The sequence below is a fragment of the Molossus molossus genome, unplaced genomic scaffold (genome assembly GCF_014108415.1).
Source record: "Molossus molossus isolate mMolMol1 unplaced genomic scaffold, mMolMol1.p scaffold_m16_p_12, whole genome shotgun sequence".
NCBI classification, from domain to species: Eukaryota; Metazoa; Chordata; class Mammalia; order Chiroptera; family Molossidae; genus Molossus; species Molossus molossus.
The window spans coordinates 79,792,993-79,815,371 of record NW_023425347.1 but is presented as its reverse complement, the minus strand read 5'-3'; the positions used below and the strand labels follow the sequence as shown (position 1 = coordinate 79,815,371).

The 22,379-nt window shown below is 40.6% G+C and overlaps 1 protein-coding gene across 2 annotated transcripts; it reads right to left on the bottom strand.

Annotated features, from left to right (window-relative positions):
- Nucleotides 1-3,007: 3,007 nt before the first annotated feature.
- Nucleotides 3,008-20,112, bottom strand: SFPQ (splicing factor proline and glutamine rich). 2 transcript variants are annotated; one of them, XM_036255237.1, is made up of 12 exons: nt 19,180-20,112; nt 18,259-18,447; nt 16,463-16,764; nt 16,268-16,363; nt 15,541-15,737; nt 15,360-15,444; nt 14,696-14,813; nt 13,981-14,029; nt 13,779-13,900; nt 4,806-4,849; nt 3,866-3,950; nt 3,008-3,100 (listed from the first exon to the last, which is right to left on the bottom strand). In XM_036255237.1, exons 1-10 carry the CDS (start codon nt 20,020-20,022, stop codon nt 4,826-4,828), a joined length of 2,025 nt encoding a protein of 674 aa, XP_036111130.1. In that variant the 5' UTR covers nt 20,023-20,112; the 3' UTR covers nt 3,008-3,100; nt 3,866-3,950; nt 4,806-4,825. The 2 variants fall into 2 exon arrangements, with proteins under 2 accessions (XP_036111130.1, XP_036111129.1); XM_036255236.1 differs by lacking the exons at nt 3,008-3,100; nt 3,866-3,950; nt 4,806-4,849 and adding an exon at nt 10,847-11,326 and having other exon boundaries at nt 19,180-20,110.
- Between the last annotated feature and the right edge of the window lie 2,267 nt (nt 20,113-22,379).

The following is a 22,379-nucleotide window of genomic DNA, read 5'->3' as shown; positions in this document are numbered from 1 at the left end:
CTACGTTGTGTCAGCTATGTCACTAAATAGGAATTTTTCAGCTCCATTAATCTTAAGAGACCACTATATATGCAACCCATCTTCGCTGAAACATCCATTATGTAGCACATGACTATATATACATTGTGAAAGCATTCGTCACTTCACATTGAATGTTAAAACATTCAAGTTCTACTGTTAGCAGATTTCAACTCTACAATACACTAACTGTAGTCATGTTATTTATTAGGTCCTCAGACCTCATTCATCTGATGGCTGAGTTCTGGAGTACTGTATCTCACAGTTATTTGCAGTTCCCTATTGACTGATGTCAAGTATCTTTACTTGTGCTTACTAGCCATTTATCCTCATTGGAGAAATTTCTATCCAAACCCCTGGCCTTTTTTTAACGATTTTAGAGAGAGAGGAAGGGAGGGGGTATGATCTATTTCCAAGGTACGTGCCCTTGATCAGAATCGAATCCACGACTCTGGTCTACAGGCTGACGCTCTAACCACTGAACAAAACCAGCCAGGGTTTTATTGGTTTTTTTTGTTTTTATTTTTGTTGCAGATGTTTCTCCTTTTCTCCCACATTGACTCCTTCCTCCCTATCCCCTCCCCAGTTTTGTTATCTATGTCCATCAGTTATACGTACATGCATTTAAGTTCTGTGGTTTATCCCTTCCCTCTCCCACCCCACCCCCTTCTGAGGAATGTCAGTCTGTACCCTGCTGTTATGTCTTTGGGTCTATTTTGTTCATCAGTTTGTTTACTTCATTATATTCCAGAAATAAGTGAGATCGTGATATTTGTCTTTCTCTGCTTGGCTTGTTTCACTTAGGATAACACTTTCGCCCTGGCCGGTTTGGCTCAGCGGTTGGAGCGTCCGCCTGCGGTCTGGAGAGACCCGGGATCGGTTCCTGCTAAGGGCATGTACCTCGGTTGCAGTTTGTCCCCGGCCATGGTTGGTCGTGCGGGTGGCAGCCACTCGATGTGTCCCTTTCATGTCGATGTCTCTCTGTCTCTTCCTCTCTCTCCCTCCCACTCTATCTGTACAAAAAATGGAAAAATGTCCTCGGGTGAGGATAAAAAAAAAGATAACACTTTCCAGGTTCCTCCATGTTGTCTAAGAGATCTTTCTTACAGCTGCATAGTACTCCATTGTGTATTATGCACCACAGCTTTTTTATCCACTTGTCTACTGATGGGGCACTTGGGCTGTTTCCATATCTTAGCTATTGTAAATAGTGCTGCTATGAAGATAGGGGTACATCTATTTTGATTGATGTTTCATGCTCCTTAGGGTGTATTCCTAGAAGTGGGATCACTGGGTCAAATGGCAACTCAATTTTTAATTTTTTGAAGTAACACCATATTGTTTTCCTTAGTGGCTGTACCAGTCTGCATTCCCACCAGCAGTGTACTAGGGTGCCCTTTTCTCCACACCCTGGCCAGCACTTGATTTGTTGATGGCAACCATTTTGACAGGTGTGCAGTGATAACCTCATTGTTTTACAATCTATTGGGTTTTTAAACTGTGTCCTTTGCATATTCTAGATAGCAGTCTCTAATTGGTTTTCACTTCCTTGATGGTGTCCTTTGAAGCATAAGTTTTTAATTTTGGCAAGTCCAATTTATTTTCATTGTTGTTGCTTTAGTTTTTGGTGTCTTATCTAAGAATCCCTTGCCAAACTCAAGGTCATGAAGATTTAGCCATTTTCTCCAGTTTGTTTCCATTGCTACATTTAGGTATCTGAACCACTTTTAATTTTCATATATAGGGGAAGGGGCCAAATTAATATTAGAATCAATTCAACTTCAAGAAGTCAGCTGGAATTATATTAAATCTGGAAACCAGTTTAGAGAATAGTGCCATTTTAATAATTCTTAGTCATTGTTTTCCCATTTGGATCTTCACAATTTCTTCTAAGTCTTCCACTCTTTTAAAGCCTCACACTCCCGCCCTGGCCAGTTTAGCTCAGCAGTTAGAGCAGTTTAGCCTGCGGTCCAGAGACTTGGGTTTGGTTCCTGCTAAGGGCATGTACCTCGGTTGCAGTTTGTCCCTGGCCCTGGCTGGGTTGTGTGGGTGGCAACCACTCAATGTTTCTCCCCCCCCCCCCCCCACTCTATCTGAACAAAATATCTAAAAAATGTCCTCAGGTGAGGATTTAAAAAAAAAAATGACTTGGAAAAGATTGATTTGGGATGGCTGGCCTGGTTTCATCCCCCGTATTGCCTGGTTTTCCAAAGCAAATTTCACATATCAGTGGACTGCTGTGACTTTCAGCTCTCTTGTGGCTATTTTAACTATAATCTCAAACTGTTCTGAATTCCAACTTCTCCCTAATCACAGCAAGCTCATAAATTTGCACTTTAGGTATAAAGAGTAGTGGTAATTTAAAATTTTTATGTCCAGCCCTGGACGGTGTAGCTGTTGGTTGCAACACTGTCCCATACACCAAAAAGTTTCAGGTTCGAGTCCCCGTCAGGGCACACATGGAGGGCAGCCAATCGATGTCCTGTCATGTGGATATTTCTCTTCCTCCCCCCCTTTCTAAAACCAGTTAGTAGGTCCTCCGGGAAGAAGCAAAAACAAAACATTGATGTCCAAATCAGGTTAGGGCAGAAAGGCCTTCTAATTGATTAGCAAAGAGGTTGAAGTAGCTCTGCTAAAAAAGCCCCAAGAAATAGAGTCCCAAATTACATAATCTGTTTTATGTGTAGAGCATGGAACATCTTTTTATTTTTATTCCTCACCTGAAGATATTTTTCTACTTATCAGATAGAGTGGGAGGGAGGGAGGAAGAAACATCCATGTGATAGAGCCACATTGACTGGTTGCCTCCCGCATGACCGCAACCCAGGTATGTGCCCTTGAACCCGCAACTCTTTGGTCCATGGGCCGTCGCTCTATCTGCTGAGCCACACAAATCAGGGCAAGGAACATCTTTAAGTCACAAACAAGTTGGTAACAGGAAAATTCTAGAGAATGAAAGCCCTATTTAAAAACAAAATGAAAGGACCATCTGATTTTTAAATGTCTTTATTAATAACAATTAGGTTGTTCATTTCCTTTTTGCCCTCTTCCTCACTGGTTTCCTGGACACAGTTCACTCTACCTGCCAATTAAAGGAAACAATTACTCCCAAAAGCCATAAAAATCAAGTTATCAAGTTTGTTAGCACCAACCAAGTAAACTTCCTAACACCAAGGAATATTAATTGAGGAGTGAAATATATCAATAGTATTTAATGGTCTATATAAGGTTTAAGATGTAGACTGTTTAGATTTCAAACTGATTATGAGGGCCTTTTAAACCCCAGTGATACCTATCTATACATGCAATTCATTAGATGAGATTGAAAGCTACTATCCATAGCTACCTTTTTATAAAATAGTTTTACTGGACACAGTCATGTCCATTTGCTTATACACTGTCTATGATTGCTTTCCAGCTAGAACAGCAGAGTAGAGTTACCCTTTAAAATTGCCAACCATTCAAACAGATCATCATTTATTATTATTTTGTTCTCCATCTATTTTCAACTACAGATGACCCTGCCATGTACACCTATACAGATGAAAAACAAAACAGGGAACTTCAAACTCTCCAAACCCCTCTCTGCAGGATACAAATGTATATTTTCTACTGAATACTGAAGTCCCTGTTTTTCTGAGGCTTGAGCCAAACCAACAAAGCCCACAACCTCAGAAAGCTGTTAAAAGGATTAAATATTTAAGTGGTGTAGAGCCAGTATTTTCTATAAGAAAATTTTAATGCAGAAAAAGGTTAAGAGATATTCACACACAAGTAGTTATTTTTGTGCCACCCAAGAGTCCTTTTTTCTGAAGGCAGCTTACAGAGTAAAAATTGCTTAACTTACCTTGACATTCCCTCAGTCTAGCCAAGTTTTGGCTTTCCTTCTTGGTTGGCCTGTGCTGTGTGATGTCTTGAGAACAATTATCCACCTATTATTTAAAATGTAATCTTATTAAAATAATATGCTCAACATTACATTCTTATTAATATTTAATGTATATTTTATGTTTGGGTTCCAATCAGTGGTTGTTTCATTTAGCTGTGTTATTGCTTAAAAAAGATCTGATCTAGCCCTGGCCGGTTTGGCTCAGCGGTTAGAACGTCGGCCTGTGGTCCAGAGAGACCCGGGTTTAGTTCCCGCTAAGGGCATGTACTTGGGTTGCAGTTTGTCCCTGGCCCTGGCCTGGTTGGGTCGTGCGGGTGGCAGCCACTCGATGTGTCCCTTTCACGCCGATGTTTCTCTCTCCCTCCCCCTCCCGCTCTGAATAAAAAATGGAAAAATGTCCTTGGGTGAGGATAAAAAAAAAAAGATTTGATCTATAAAAAGGATATACTCTAAATTTTGTTCACTTGTACATATGAAAATTTCCCTCCTACCAATGACTAGACAGTTGTTCCTCTGCTATTTACTAGATAAGCAAAAGAAAATCTTAAGATTTTATATGGGTCCTAAGGTGGATTTAGAGTATTGAAAATAGAGCATTTCTCCACTAATTCAGTCCCTCTTTCCTGCTCTTCTGGTTGCTATTTCTCTACATAACCATGCACCTTCTCAATTCTTCTACTATTTAACATTTTTGTTAATATTCCCCCATCTTCTCTTATCAACTCACATCGATTTTCAAAAACAGAAATACAGGAGTTTTATCTTAGGTGAGACAAACATCTTAAAAATCAAACACATTTCACCCCACAAGGCTAAATCAAATTATTTAACCATTAAATAGAAAAATCAAATCCAAAAGTCTTCTATTTCTAAGATTAAGATTTCTAAGGACACTTACTTCAAGTGAACACTCCAACATCAGCCAACATCAATCATTCGTACCTAAAGAATAATAAGAAAAAGTTAATATAAAAGACAAGGGTGTAAGGTTTGAAAATGCTAGTTAACTTCAAAATTTAAAGAGTAAAATTCCAGGGACCAAGATTGGGGGCAAGTTACAGCATAAAAAAATAGGAAGAAACTTCATGTGGGGAAAAATCTAACATTATTCTTACATAAAGTAATAAAGTAGACACTTGAATTATTCGAGTGAAAACTGTATCTTCTTTAAAATACAAAAGCCTAACTGCTATTTTCACCAGTCTGAGCACAGTAAAGTTTGGCTGCAATCCAAAATATACTATCCCTTATGTGAAGGTATGTGACAACGTTTACCTTACCAAATGAATTTTAACATCAGCTCTTTTCATAAAAGCACATACCCTGCTCCCCATTCAAGTATGTTTTCCATTCTCAGGTGGACTGACCACCTTCAGCAGGAGTCCTCCAAGAGTACCCCCTCCATCCCACAGTACACAATGCAGTTATTATCCTGCAAGCCTACATATTTCCCTCGTTCTAAGTCCTCACTGAATTTTAAGTTAGGGCAGGGAAGCTATGCCTTATCGGGACAGCAAGGAACCTGAGTTTTTTTTTCTGAGGGAGAAGACATTCACCTTCATTATATATGCCTGCAGGGCCACTGCACAAAAACCAGAAAGATCCCTCTTGATTCAATTCTAGGTTTTTCTCCCTCCCTGATTATGTTAGCGCAAGGGCATATGAAATAGAGTTCCTTGTTGCACATGTACCATCCATAAGGGATACTATATCGTTTTGCATTCTTCCCATTCTCCAGATTATCCTATTCTGCAACCAGCCCACCCCCCTTCACTCTCTGGTTCAAATCTTTCAGCACTGGTGTTCAAAAGCAACATTTTTATGGTTGATGGTTTACCAGCAACTGTGAGATTTCCACAGTTGAGTCTTAAAAATTGCCAATCATTATCTAGCAGCAATGACAGATGATTAGGAGCAGTCAAATCCTCTGAGTTCTTTCCCTAGTAGGCCATTTGAGAACTGCACTAGCTGACAAGAGCACTGAACATTATCAGCTAAAGCCAAAACCAAATAAAGGCCCAGAACAAACATCCCAGCTCTCTAAAACCTGTCCACAATCATTAAGGGAAAGACAGTAAATGCAGGACTGTGGATCGTGTCAGTGCAGCTGACAATGATTAACAATAGAAAACATGCAACCCCCATTAAGGTTATAAGTCCAAAACTAGTCACACGCATCTATCTCTATTGGGGGAAAGTGAGACTATTATACATTCTTTGTAGGTTTTGCAAACTTGTGTGAAAAGCACCCATTGCATTTCTTTCATCTTTCAGAAAGCACCTGTATCTGGTTCCAAGGGCCTAACAGTACGAAAATGCATTCTGGCATCACACCTCTGAACATAAGACCATTCTCATTATAAAGAATAATTCTGATTTGTAGCAAAGATTATGAAATACAATGCAAGCACCTCAGTAGTGTTATTATTGAAACCCATTTGCTCCCAGGTTTTTGACTGAGTGGTTTTTTTTAAGACCCTCTACACTAAGATTTACGAATTATAGCTACGTACAAATCAAAACTAGTAAGAATCGACCTAAGTCACAGGTTTCTCATTTGAAAGTGCAAAAGCCTATTCATCTTAAAATAAGCGGAATGAAGCAAAATTAACCCCCCACCCCAATGATGTTCCTGAAGTCCATATTACAACAAGTACATTCTTTCAAAATTATTGACTGTTAAGAAATAAACCTGAGCTTTCATTTCTAAGCACTCAATCCCTAAATCACGGCAGCAAGTGCTGGCCACCGATTTAATGGATTATGCCACAGGAAAACCCCATCAGGGTTGTATGCCAATTTAGTGACACTCGTCACTAATACCTAGCATTAAGTTTGTTTTGCATTAAATTATTCATAGAGAGAGCTAATCACCATTTGCTCTTTCATCTAGCAGGAGAGTCAAGTTATTTGCCTGAATGGACTACATTTTAAAGTACAAATCTATCCCCACCTTGTGAATTGCTTGCTAAAGAGCAATCCACTTTTCTTGATACAACGGAAGAAAATTCTCATATTTGTGAAGAGTTTTCACACATTTATGCAAAGTAAACCAAACTTTCCAGTTACAGAGCAGAAAGCATTATACATGAATGCTGTTTCTCATGCACAGCTAAACACCAGTTCAGAGACCAGAGTTAGTTGAGTTGAGGTCTGGAACAATAGTCGATGCAAAGCTTAAGTCCTAAGCAACAAAAGAAGGTGTTTTTGAAGACTTTTGGTAATTAACATTTTAGATTATAACGTCACATCCCTAAAGCTAAGGGAACCAAATTCAAAAAGCTACTCTGAACATTTGCAGTTACCCTACAGAATACGACGAAGTCTTATGATTGGGAAATGATTCCCAACATATATTCAACTGTAGGCAAATCAATGTGCCACACCAATTTCCCCCAGGTTTAGAGTATAGACATTATTTTAGTAAAATCACGTAACTCGAACTATTCACATTAGATTCCCATCTAAGCCCAAGTTAGTAACAAAGGTGTTTTCCATGGAGCTCATTTTAAAAAATATTTTAATCACATTATACAAAAATCTACTTTTACTTTTAGTGTTAATTCACTCAATCTGCAGAATTACCAAGATTGCATTCTGAAATTATTGATATTGCTGACCTATGGGCAGGTCAGTGTGCTACAACAGAAACTAATTATCACATGCTATACAGTCCATGTCAAGAGGCTAAAAAGCACTCTAATTCCCAAGTATGGTTTGGTTCCCTTTCCCCCACAGCACTGATATGTTCCATGTTATCTTCAGTTACAATGCAACTAAAGGAAACCACACAACTGAATCAGATATACCAAAGAATCAAGTTTGCACTTTTTATCTGAGAACTGCAACAGCACTGAATTCTGCCTGACAAATTACAGCTCTAAACCCAAACCCACACAGTTTTGATAAGCTAGCTTTACCATACAAGTGTTAGGTGCTGCACTGTTATTTCATTGTCAGAAGTGTGATGTCAGAATGCCCACGGAATAAAAGTACATAGCAAGTCACCAAGTTAGATTATATTGCTTGTTACCTACCTGTATGCAGTCGGCAATGAGAATCTTGGAGCAAGCAGGAATACTACATCCGGGTCCTAATGTCCATTGCCATTTGCGGTACTACGTTCCTCACAGTTACGCACTGCAGAAATGCTGGCTAAATGCAGTTATGTAGCAGGCCACTACTTTAATAGTGCATAATTGCAGTCCAAGAACACCAGAAAACATTCCGCCAAAACGTAGTGGCTTGCCCAAGAAAAGCCAAATATCTAAATTTTTATCTGCCATAATATGCCACTTATAAAATTTGCACAGGCGTAACATTACAATTTCCCAAATTATAATGTTTATATTAATGGTATAATACATCTATAAAGAGTGGTGGGGTTTGTAGTACTTCTTAAGGAGTTCAATTCGTGTTCTAAGCAAAGAAGGATTGTGATTTCACTAAATAACATGAGCCAATGGGTTAAGTTTATAAGATACCTATTAAACACACTGGGGTCTCTTAGAGAATGCAGTTTTTAAAGATTAGGAATAGTAAGTTTAAAAATGATCAGTATTCCTCTTAAAACAAAATTATGAAAGAAAGTGAAGAAGAGGAAAATGGGGGCAGGTGATTTCTTCAAATGAGAAAAATGGCTAAATACTTCGAAACTACTACCTTCCCTTTCCCACCCCAAGTTTCATATCAGCTTTTAGGCAACTAATTTTTAAGATGACTTAAATTCACATTAGGCTAAAAACTATCATATACATTACAAGACTTACAAAAAGTCTATTTGAGTACCTTACAACCCTTGGTACACTGCTATTTCAGTGATAAAAGTAAAAAAAACTTAGTTGAAACTAAGCAAGATTATTCGCTAAACAACGTTTAGCAATTCTACAGCCCACAGTAGGCTATCAAAACCACAACTTCCAGCAGATTATCCATTAGCATCCTTCACCACTCTTCAAAGGTACAGTACTACCAAAAGCTTATTTTAGGGGTCTGTGCCAGCATCCCTTATAAAGAAAGGCATGTAATCTGAAAAATAAACTGAAACATTAATTTTATAGGCAGATTTTCCCATTTTCCCACCAGCCCCCACCCACACACATACAAGTTCACCCTCCATGGGTGTCCCATGAACACCCCTTATTTTATTATTAGTGGAGTCCCTACCACACAATTCAAATTGTAATGGACTCCTTTCAAATAAAGACCCTTGGTTTCCGTACAGAAAAATCTCATACATAGCACCAATTCATAACTTGACTGGGAACAAAACTTCCTTATTAGTATAATTATGGTAAACTACCACCCATTTCCAGGTATCTTGGTGTATAGAAATAATGAACATTTTCTAACAAGATTCCCTTAATTAGCACACCATGTACCTGTCAGTCACACAACCAGAATTGGGTGACATGCCTTTATACTTCACTAGTGTTTTACTTTTAGTATTATCCAGTTTCCCATGCAGAAAGTGTTCAATTGTTTCAACAATAGAGTTCCCTTTGTACTCAGGCACAATACTAAACTTCAGCATTTTAACAAAGACTTGATTTAGAATTTTACTTTTGCCAATTAGCACCAAGAACAGAAGTGAAAAGGAGGAAAGACACATTCCATAGTAAGAGTTCTATAATGTACAAATTTGAATGGAACCATAACTAAGAACAAAGCCAAACCATTCAATTACTTTACCTACTTTTAGGAAGCTGTTCCCTCTGCTAACATATACACTGGGAAAGCAGGTTTCCACTGTTGTACTAACATGCAACAGTAACAATGTACTTTAATATCAAGACAAAATATCTTATTCTAATGCAGCGGTTCTCAACCTGTGGGTTGTGACCCCTTTGGGGGTCGAACAACCCTTTCATAGGGGTCGCCTAAGACGTAACAGTAGCAAAATTACAGTTATGAAGTAGCAACAAAAATAATTTTATGGTTGGGGGTCACCACAACATGAGGAACTGTGTTAAAGGGTCACGGCATTATGAAGGTTGAGAACCACTGTTAATGGAAGGAGATTCAATGAAGTTGACAATAAACTGACAACAGCATCGAAACACTCCAAAGCTTTATGGTGGGAGGGATATTTATATTTGCACTGTGGAGCATGAACAACTATCTCCAGATTTAGTGCCATATCAAAAGGAAACTATGGAAAAACAGATTAACAAATATTTTACAATAAAAAATGGCTATCTGCAACCCTGTGTGTCAAGTCACCACTAATTCTTAGAAGAGAGCAAGTAGATTTTTATAGTCCTACAGACTTTGCCCAACGAAGTAGCATAAGATGTGAAAGTTTCAGAGTACAAATGTATGTATAGCTACACCTACTTAGTGGTTACTATACTTCTTACTTTCAAGTTGAAATTTTCAGACTAAACCCCATCTGTATAAATCGCTTAAAGTAATACATGAAAAGACTTCATGTTTAACAATCTTTAATTCAAATGTGAAAGTTCAATACAAGCCATTTGTAGGGCTTGGGACTTTTTCTTTTAAAAACAAAAATGGAGGAATGCAACAAAATGATCTTTCCACTTTTTCTTCAGAAACTTTCAAGGAAAGGATAGATCATAGGGCCATAAAAGATCCATTTAGTCATACCCACTTTCTCCCCCTACCAATACTCTTACACCCATTCCATAATCTTAAATCACATTCCTGAATGAAGATTACAGGTCAGCTTTACTTATATAACCATTTAAAAAGTACTTAGCACCGCTTGCTTCCTATAATGCCAAACAAATCAAATCATAAATCTACTTCAATATGCATTTCTTCTTTTTAAAACAAGGGGGTACTTATCTGTAGAAAGTAATTAAGCCTACAAATACATTTCCCAGAAATGGCACATGCCATTTGAAGGTCTACACTCTCTCATGCTTTCAAAGTGGAATACCTAGCCTAATGTGCATAGAAGCATGAATGGCAAAGTTGAAGATCAATATTATAACTATTTTATCTATTTATTTGAAGCACAGTAAAAAAAAATGGTACACTTTGGAAATTCAGTGGCACAAGGTACACTGCCATAACTTGAGGGACATTATACAGTTTAAAAAAAAAAAGGAAATAAAAAGGAAAAAAAATTCCTGTTTCAAAACACTGCATTACATAATTTTACCTGCCCAAACAGACCATTTACAAATATTAGGTCAATAAACTGCTAACATCCATAAAAAGGTAGCTTTCTTACTAAAATGCAAGAATTTAAAAGATTGGTATCTAAACAAGAAAAGACAAAAACAAACTGGAATGAAAGCCTAGATATCACATCTAAAATCGGGGTTTTTTGTTTGGGCCTTCATACTCTTCTCTCCCTCTACCATATCCTGCTGGAGTCCCAGGCCCCATTCCTCTAGGACCCTGTCCACCCACAGGTCCCGCACCTCCCTGCCCAAAGCGCTCAGTACGCTATTGGAACAGTAATTAACAGTTCATTATATGTAGTTGATGTCCATGTGTGTTAAGTAAATATTTTAGAAGGTTCCGTAGTCAACGTTCGTCGATACAATCACCAATGAGTCGATCCACAGGTACCGGGAACATAGAAAGGAAAAAAGGGTAATTTGAAAATTAGTTTACGATAATACATGCCTTGCGGTATGTTCCCACTTGAGCCATTCTCATACACCTGTTTCAAAGAATAGATCTTCCCTGTAGTGCTAAAAAATTTAAGAATTAGTGTAGATGTGAAAACCCATTCCAAATGAGTTTAAGAAATTTCACATCAGAATAACCCACTGAAAAAAGCTTGCAAACTTCTCACTTTCAAAGTCTGAACAGGAAAATCAATTTCCAAGTAAGCCTCTAACAAGCCCAACTAGACAGATTCAATTCACTCAATGAAGTGACAAAGGGCCTACTCACCAGTTAGTGGCATGTGCTGCATAAGTAACCTTGTGCTTTTCAAGATCTCAAGACACATCTGCTAAGTTGCAGAAATCTTAAAAGGTTCAAAGTTTTAATAAAATGCTACCAGACTACAAAAAAAAGCATAAAAGACTAATAGATTTAGTCACTTAACCGGCACAGTAACTTGATTAAAAAAACATGTGTTGCCATATTCTCACAGGTATACCACCTTCAGAGCCATCACTATATAACCAGAAACAGTTATGTTTACAGTACTATCCTGTATTATTGCAAATTGACTGAATATATAGCCCACCCCCATAACACCCAACATTTCCCTTAGGTCTTTGAAAAGTCCACTAGCACTTAGCTATTCCATGGTTTGGGTATCTCCCAAACAGCCCAACACCAAGCTTAAGTAACTGCAGTAAAGCAGAAGTTTATTATTCCATCTAGTTTTAGGTACTTCTAAGTCTTAGAAAGCTATGTACCCAAAATGAAAAACCCTATAGATATGCAAGCACAGCAGCCTAAACTATCTTTCAAATTCCATCAAAAATAGATCAGTTACTAAGTATTACTCCAAAAATAAAAAACAACAACAAAAAAAAACATAAAACGAAAATGGCATCAGGGTTTAACTGTTTCCTTACATTGTAATTTCAACGTTTCTTACAAAATACTCTAGGGCTACTTGAAAAAACTAAATCTCGATCTTTTAAACTTTTTCAAAATCCTAAAAATTTTAGGGTTTTAGCACACTGTACTGTACATTTCAAAAAGCTAAAAAGGAAAATTTGTAGGTTTCACAATTATGTCATTACAATATCTTAGAACCCAGAGGAGCTACCTGTTACATGGAATAAGAAACTTAACTGTGGGAACATCACATGAAGTTACATTTTAACAAATTTGCTTCCATACCTAAAACCTGCCTTTTAGGAAGCCCATAGGCCAAGATGTTTACCCACATTATTTTTAAAATTTAATTTGAAGAAAGCTAATAGCACTACATTTACCCCACCAACTATTTACAGTTCTAATTCCCAAAAAGCCAGAAGTGGATTTTAAATAGGTGAGGTCCCACACTAAATCCTTATGTTCCTATTTGTAAAATAAACCTAGTGAGTTACATACTACAGCTTCCTTCCTTTGCCAAAATCCTGTAGGTGAACTAAATCAGATTCAATTCAGTTGTAAAAATGTACTTTTCTCTAAACCCATTTCTAGAGCCAATATTCAGTTCTTCCTAAGGATTTGTAAAGCCCTAAGTACAGCCACTCAGACCAATTCACTTGGTTGTTCTGAAGCATTCGGATAAGCTATCTGCACAGCTAAAATATGATAGCATCAAGAAGGTTCAGATCAAATGCACACAACTAGTATGCTTAAAATTATCGATTTCTTTTGCTACTCTGTAGCAAAACAGAGATGTCAGTTTATTTTAGAAGGTGTACCTATAGACAGCCCAACAGGAGGGAAACGACGAGTCAAAACATTAAACAATTCCCTTTTCATGGATAGAAGCCACACCAAATATAGGCCAAAGTCCTACACATCACTAAAACATGCCTAGAAGCTGCAAACTACAAGTCTAATCCATATTTATGGCAAATACCAGCTGAATGAACAACAGTTTGCCATTTGATTACTCTCACTTGGATGTAGAATAATCAGGTACATTATCTAACATTTAGAATTTGGATTTGCCATGCGATGGAGTGCAAAAGTACACAAGCAATATAATGGAAAGCACCTAAGTCTACTTATTGCCAAAGATAACTCCAACATACTACTAACAGCATTGACTTCCCGTTGGCAACCGTATCTGTTTAGGTCACCACACACTGAGTTCTTCTATGTTGCCAAAGTATTCCTCAATATTACGATTTACATGATAGGGGAACTAAAAGAAGTCCAGTCACCTACTTTAAAAAAAAAAAAAACACACACACACGTAAGTTGTAAAAATGAGAATTTCCTGTGTACTACCTCCCACAGGATACATTACCATGTCGCTTCCCATCATGGAACCACTCATGGTTGCTGGTGGAACTCCAGGATTAGCTTCATAACCTATGCCACCACCACCTCCTAAAGGTGGAAATTTCTGGCCTCCTGAACCATAGGGATCTAGGAAACAAAAACGCCAGTTACAACTCAACCAGAATATTGCTCTCTAATGATACTGCTAATTTAATTCTCATGCTTACCTCCCATGTTCATTGCTCCTCCTCCACCCATTCTCATGTCTCTTTCTCTCTGAAAGAAAAAACAATCTTTTGTGCATCTGTACTATACCTATACCATTTTTGACAAAAGAAAAAATCCCCAAACTTATTTTAACTTAAAAAAAAAAAAAGATTCATTAAGGCAATTTTATTTTGTTTGTTTTTTGTTTTTATCCTCAACCAAGGACATTTTTCCATTTTTTGTTCAGATAGAGTGGGGAGGGAGGGAGGGAGGGAGGGGGAGAGGGAGAGAGAGAGAGAGAGACATCAAGGGAGGGAGGGAGAAGGAGAGGGAGAGGGAGAGAGAGAGAGAGAGAGACATCGAGGACGTGGAAGGGACACATCAAGTGGTTGCCACCCGCACGACCCAACCAGGGCCAGGGACAATCTGCAACCAAGGTACATGCCCTTAGCGGGAACCAAACCTAGGTCTCTCTGGACCTTAAGCCGACACTCTACCAGCTGAGCCAAACCGGCCAGGGCCATTAAGGCAATTTTAAAAAATAAATTCTGAAACCAGTTATATTGAGACTCCATTATCAAAAGACCTTAAAGCTTCTTCCCAAACAAAAAATCTTTGGCCTACCAAGAAAAGAAAAACTCTAAGGTATATCAATCATAATACACGTTTAAAAAGAAGTAGTTATAATGTAATATGTTATTTTTAACTCCAATTAGATTGCATAAGTTTACTTACTGGATCCATGTAGCCCATTCGGCTATAACTTTCCTCTCTTTGGCGTCTCATTTGCTCTTCCATCTCACGCTGACGAATCATCATCTCTTCTTCCCTTCTACGACGTTCTTCCTCTTGCCTAGAAATATTCATCAAACACATAAACCAAAGTGTTATCGACGACATCTTTTCAAATTCAATTTAAAAAAAGATAATAGTTTGTCTAGCAGCTTTACAAAGACTAGGTTAAAGCCAGAACATGAGTATAGAATAACCCTAGAGGCATTCTGGCAAAGAGTAGAAACATTACAGTACTTACTGACAATCTTATACACAATTCCAATTTAAATGCTATACCAACACTGACTCTCTATACTTCATTTGACTGTACAGCAAAATTTAGGTTCATCTTTCCTCTAAATATTAATGCAGAAGCAAAAGCTTAATTTAACAAGCCTTGGCTAGTGTGGCTCAGATGATAGAGCGTTGTCTCATGCACCAAAAGGTCACCAGTTGATTACAGGTCAGGGCACGTGCCTGGCTTGCAGGCTCAATCCCCAGTAAGGGGTGTGCAGGAAGCCGCTGACCAATGTTTCTCTCCCTCTCCTCTTCTCTCTCGAAAATCAGTAATAACATATTTTTTTAAAAGATAAGAAAATAAAGACTGAATTTAACAAATTTTTACCTTAATTGCATTTCTTTACGTTTCTGCATTTCTTGATTGTGAAGTTCTTCCATGCGTCTTAATTCTTCCTGGCGTCGCATTAGATCTGAACATTGGAAAATTGTTTTGGATTAAGATTAATGAGATTTGTCAAACCCAAAAATCAATTAATCCTATCAGCAACCTTCAGAGGGTCTTTTACCTTGACGCAAGAGATTTGCCTGATGTTCATGATATGCATCTTCCATTTCACTTTCCAATTTGTCTTTTGCATCTTTCATGTTTTTTTCAACTTGTTCCCTTTGCTGTTTCTCCATTTCATCCAAGGACTTCCATCTCTGAGAATATTCATACTCAAATGTGCCATGCTGGGCAAAACGAGGAGGGGTTTCTCTCTCCCTGACAATATTTAAACATGAATCAATTTGGGGACGCAAACAAGAAATTATTACCTCACTCCCCTAAAAACACGGGTCTTTCCCCCTGGCCTATCACTTGTAAGGAACACCAAAGGGCAAAGACCACTTATGTTCATATAAAATACTTCATAGCAAAAACAATAGAAGTTCTAGAATAATACGTGAATGACATAATATCAGAAAACACAGGCACTGGAGATAAATTCTATCTTCCTTATTTCCTCTAGCCAAATTCCTACTCAAGGAAAATGTTCCCATCCTTAAAAACAAGGATACTTACACCATGCAATTGTTTAAGAACAAGACAAGATTGTATGTGAAATACCTACTTCAGAAAGGAAAACAAGGCATTTGAATTACTGCTTCAAAACCTCAAACTTTCTGGGCCTGAAGTTTTTATTAAGCATATTCATTTAAAAGAATTTTGCATATTTTAAACAAAACTGAATAATCATCAGAACAAGTTCTCCCTTACACTTAAAAACTGCCCAAAAAAGTAATCAATCTTACTTTTGATACATTGGATTCTTCTGTGCAAGTTTTTCAGGAAGACCGTCTTCATCATCTAATTGTTCAAGTGGTTCCACAATGACTGGACGAGGTGTTCTAGTAACAAAAAGGGTTCCATCTTATTTTCCAGTTTTACTGCAACTTCCTCATAGAAGTTAATATACAGAAATTGTTAAAATAAGCCAAAGAACTTACGTCGTCAGTAAGAAAACGCCTTCACTGCATCTTTCAAATGCTTTTCTTGCTGCTGGTTTAGAAGCAAATTCAACAATGCCTTTCCCTGTAGATCTTCCACGATCATCGACAATTACAACAGCCCTTTCAATAGGACCAAACTGGCTAAAGGCTTCTTCCAACAGTTCATTGGAAACATAAGGTGAAAGATTTCGAACAGAAAGCGCAGCAGCATGTGTGGCAAAACGAACCCGAAGTTGTCTACCTCTCATGGGTGTATCATCAAGTTCAGCTTTGGCAATTTCAGCCAATGCCCTAGATTCCTGAAAAGTTATCAGACATACTCATGTTAATGACCTAAAAAAATGCCTAATGCCCACTCTAAAAGTCACAAGCCTAATTTCCATTCCTATTCTTCCTAGCTCAAAGAATCTTCAGGCAGCCAACCCTGACAACCATTCACAGTAGTTAAAAATTGGCTTAATGCGCCCTGGCCAGTTTGTCTCAGCGGTTAGAGCGTCGGACTGACATCTGGAGTAGACCTACCTACGTTCGGATCCCACTAAGGGCACGTACCTCGGTTGCAGTTTGTCCCCGGCCCTGGTTGGGTCGTTTGGGTGGCAACCACTCAATGTGTCCCTTTCACGTTGATGTTTCTCTCTCTCTCCCCCCCTCTATCTGAACAAAATATTGAAAAATGTCCTCGGGTGAGGATTTAAAAAAAAAAAAAAATGGCTTAATGCCCTGGCTGGTTTGGCTCAGCAATTAGAGCGTCGCCTGCGGGCAAGAGTCTCGGGTTCAATTCTGGCCAAGGGTATGTACTCCACTTGTTGTTCCTCCGTAACAGTCGATTTATCTCTCTCCCTCCCATCTTGAAGATAAATGTAAAAAAACCATCAGGTGAGGATTTTTTTTCATCCTCACCCGAGGACATTTTTCCATTTTTTTGTTCAGATAGAGCGGGAGGAAGAGAGAGAGAGAAACATCGACGTGAAAGGGACAGATCGAGTGGCTGCCACCCACACGACCAACCAGAGCCGGGGACAAACTGCAACCGAAGTGCGTGCCCTTAGCAGGAACCGACCACGGGTCTCCCTGGACCGCAGGCTGACGCTCTAACCGCTGAGCTAAAACGGCCAGGGCCGGGTGAGGATTTTTTTTAAAAAAAGCCTTACCCACCCAACTCCCCTTGTTTCTTTCTTTCTTTTTTTTAATCCTCACCCGAGGACATTTTTCCATTTTTTGTACAGAGTGGGAGGGAGAGAGAGGAAGAGAGAGTGAAACATCGACGTGAAAGGACACATCGAGTGGCTGCCACCCGCACGACCAACCAGGGCCGGGGACAAACTGCAACCGAAGTATATGCCCTTAGCGGGAACCGAACCCAGGTCTCTCCGGACCGCAGGCCAGACGCTCCAACCGCTGAGCCAAACAGGCCAGGGCTCCCCTTGTTTCTTAGATTCCAACAATTATACACTATACATCAGTTGCACCTTATCTGCATTAATAATAAATATTCTACTTTATTATTTTTTTATCCTCACCTGTGGATATATTTTTTACTTTTAGAGAGAGAGAAAGTAAGAGAGCACAGAACGTGGATGTGAAAAATGGCATTCCCTGTACACTGCCCCTTCCAGAATCCAACCCACAACCTTTTGGTGTACAAGACCACACTCCAACCAAGTGACCCGGCCAGAGCAAAATAATTTTAAGACCAGTTAAAAATGTTAAAGGCCAATTAAAACCAGTACATTTGTAGTAGCAAAAAAAGGAACCCTTTTAATTAGTTATATATAAAAACCCAACAAACTCACAAGCTTAATAAATCCGAATCCTTTGCCTTTGTTGATAAAAACTTCTCCTGGTTCTCCATATTTAGCAAACAGTCTTTTGAATTCCTCCTCTGTAATATCAGCAGGTAGATTCCCAACAAACAACCGACAGCGCTGAGTGTAAGTTTTCTCTCCAGGTCTCCTCAAGAGAGACAAGTTGGCTTTAAACCCCTAATGAAAAAGGAAGGGAATTTTCAGACACCAATGAATTCTGCAAGCCGAAAAACCTACTAATGTTTGCTTGTCCCAAAATGGATGTTACCAATCGGGTTGCTCTTCTGTTCTGTTTAAAGTCAAAGCAAGGTCCTACTAGTGGGATTTCCCAAGTAATCACTACTCTAACATCAAACAGCTCAAATCATTCAAAATACTAGATAACTGACACTTACACCTCTGTACAGAATAGACTATTATTAGCAACCGCGTCATCGCTACGTGCCGAGTGTCCCTGATTAATCTAAATCGTTAACAGAAGTTAAAATGGTGGTCAAGAATTAAATGAAAAGGACATGCCTTAGGCCTGCTATTTTCTGACCGGAACTCCCTCGATCTCTCGAACTCTGCACCTCACGGTGTACTCTACTCTGGCTCCCAGGATTTCCCAGCTTTAACAGGACCCATCACAGCTTTTTGTCGCCTCTTTCCTCAAGCCACCCTCCCTGGGTCTTCTGGCAGCCGTCAAGCCAACCCCGAAGCTGGCTAGCGACCCACACCGTCGGCCCTCACTCGCACGGAGAGCCCCGCCCTCCGCCAATAACGCGCAGGCGCCCTTCCGGTCTTCAACAAAATGGAGGCCGGGAGGCCGGGAGGGGGGAGGGAGGGAGGGGGGAGGGAGGGAGGGGAACAAGGAGGGGGCAGCGGCCATCTTAGGGAATCCGACGCGTAGCTCCGAGAAACACTCACCTCCGAGTCGGAGATTTTTTCTTCGCTGCGGCCACCAGGCCCGCCAGGCCCACCGGGAGGGGGACCCTGGTGGTGCTGCTGGTGGTACGGTGGGTGGTGCTGCCGTCCTCCGCGGGGCTCCACGCCTCCTCGGTGCGGCGGCTTGGGATGGCCACCAGGAGTGCTTAGGCCCGGGCCACCACCGGGCTTCGGCCCGCCTGGCATTTTGCCGCCTTTGGGGCCGCCTGGTCCTGGGCCCTGCTTAGGCCCGGGGACCGGGCCCCCTGCGGGTGGAGGCGGCGGACCCCCAGCAGCCTGAGGTGGGGTGGTGGAGACCCCGCTGCTCGGCGGTGCAGGCTGGGGCGCCCCGGAGGGAGCTGAGGTGACAGCGGGCGGCGGGGTCGGGATAGGGCCGGGCCCCGTGGTGGTCCCGGAGGTCGGGGGAGTGGCGGGCGGCGCCGAGCCGGAGGCCGGCGGAGTGCTGCCTACCCCAGGAGCCGAGCCGGGTCCCTGAGGAACGGCGGGCTTGGACGAGTCCTGCGGTGGTGGCGGTTGCTGATGCGGTGGCGGCTGCTGATGCGGTGGCGGCTGCTGATGTGGCGGCTGAAGCGGCGGCGGCTGCTGTGGTGGCGGCTGCTGCGGCGGCGGTTGCTGCTGCTGCTGTTGGTGTGGAGGCGGTGGTGGGATCGGGGGTTTCGGGCCACCTTGGCCCGGGCCGGGACCCATGGGTCCGCGGTTCTGATTGAGGCCCATGCCGGGCGGCGGGGAGCGGAAGTCGTGGAGGCCACCTCGGCCGCCACCTCCTCCGCGCCGGTGGAAGCCGCCACCGCCACCGCCGCGGCTCCGGAACCGATCCCGAGACATGTCTGTAATCAAGGGGCGGTCGAGACAGAAGCGGAGAAGACGTTTAGGAAACGTGGAGGCCACCTTGCTTCGCACAAGATGGCGGATGACACAGGCTGCGCGCCGCCTTTGTCCTCTTCTTATATAGCCCAGCTGACATGGCCCCGCCTACTCCTTGATCGGTAGCTCCAATAGCCAATTGCAAGTGCCGCACTTGATGACACTATTTTACGAAGCGCTAATCTTTTCTATTGGCTCCTAGGTAAGAGGCGGGAGGAATGAGTAGCTGAAGTTCCCAGTTGGCCAATCAGCGGGAAAGGAGTTGGCTGTAGGCCACTGTAATTTGCTGGGAGAAATTTGAATGGATTCGCCAGTACAATTTTCTCATGAAAGCTAATAGCAAGGGCTCTATCAGCTCTGAAGGAGAGATGGATGATAAGGGGCCCTTTGCTTTCTTGATTGCCCGGGAGCAGTCTGCTGTTATCCTTGCTCAGAAAGAATGTTCTCTGGTTCAAAAGCAGAAATTAAGTGCCTGCTATCTACTCTACCTTGTGTTGAGCCAATGAAATAAGAGAAATAAATTCCTACTGATTTCACATACGATCATACTGATTTCATTTCAGAAGCTCATTGGAGTACTGGTTTGACTAGCAGTATAAATTTCACAATAGGCTTGAGTACATTCTTTGTGTGTGTTTTTTTTGTTTTTTTTTTAAAAGCCCTTGATTTTGTGTATGTATGGACAAATAATTTACAAACAAATAATGGGGATTATAACATTTTTCAAATTTTCACTACCACTCAACACTTTATGAACAGATTAAGGTATTTTAAATATTTTTTCTTTATTGATTTTAGAAAGAGAGGGAGAAACATTGATAAGAGAGAACATCTATCAGCGACCTCCTGCATGCCCCCCACTGGGGATTGGGACCACAACCTGGGCATGTGCCTTGACTGAGAATCCAACTAGTGACCTCTTGGTGCCTAGTTCCATACTCAACCACTGAGCCATACCTGCTAGGCAAGATTCAGATACTTTAAAATTACTATATTAAAATACCTATATAGCCCTGGCCGGTTTGGCTCAGCGGTTAGAGCTTCGGCCTGCGGTCCAGAGAGACCCGGTTCCGTTCCCGCTAAGGGCACGTACCTCAGTTGCAGTTTGTTCCCGGCCCTGGTCGGTCGTGCGGGTGGCAGCCACTCGATGTGTTCCTTTCACATCGATGTTTCTCTCTCTCTCTCTGTTCCTCTCTCTCCCTCCCACTCTACCTGAACAAAAAATGGAAAAATGTCCTCGGGTGAGGATAAAAATAAATAAATAAATAAATAAACAAATAAATAAATAAAATAAAATAGCTATATAGAATCAACCAATGGGCGGTATCCACTTCATAATCTGCAACTTCTGCCCAGCAGGTGTAGCTCAGTGGACCAAGAGGTCACCGGTTCAATTCCTAGTCAGGGCACATGCTGGGGCTGCAGGCTCGATCCCCAGTGGGGGACGTGCAGGAGGCAGCTGATCCATGTGTCTCTATCATCAATGTTTCTATCTCTCTCTCCCTCTTCCTTTCTCTCTCTCTAAAAATCAGTAAAAATATATTTTTTAAAAATCTCCAACTTCTTTGAAGTGTACTAGCCATATTCCTTAATACCCCTTCTAGTACTGTCATCAAAGGAACTTTTTGTGGATCATTCCTCCCTCAATTAATATTAGCTCATGGCTTATTGTCTTCCTTTCCACCTCTATTTCTGTTCATCATCCAACATCTATGTGGATGACCACCCAATACTCTGCTAATTCTTTACCTCCTCACCTCCAACAATCTTTCCTTCCATCCTATATCAGCTGCTCCAGCCTCATGACTGCCTCACAGATCATTCTGTTTATTTCCAGTAAGTAGTCCATATTTAATATCTCTGTTTCAAGAATCCCAACTGTTTGATCATAGTAACTGATTCTTTTACTTCATCAAAACCTCCAAACTATTAAATGTGTTACTTTTTCACTATCTCTCACATTCCTTTTTTTTTTTTACTGTAATTTTTTTAATTGATTTCAGAAAGAGGCAGAGAGAGAGAGAGAGAAAAACAAACATCCACATGAAACTCCCGAACCAACTGGAGATCAAACCTGCAACCTCCAAGTGCACAGGACAATGCTCCAACCAACTGAGCCTCACCAGCCAGGGTTCTCTCACATTCTTCTGTTCATAACTTATGTCACACAGTTTAGATGTTAAGATTGCCTACAATCACATACAACTCTTGTTTCCCTCCTCCATTATGCTCACCTCACCTGGTAAAACAATTTACCTTTTTTAACAAAGGTGAGGCTTTCACTTTATTTATTTATTTATTTATTTATTTATTTATTT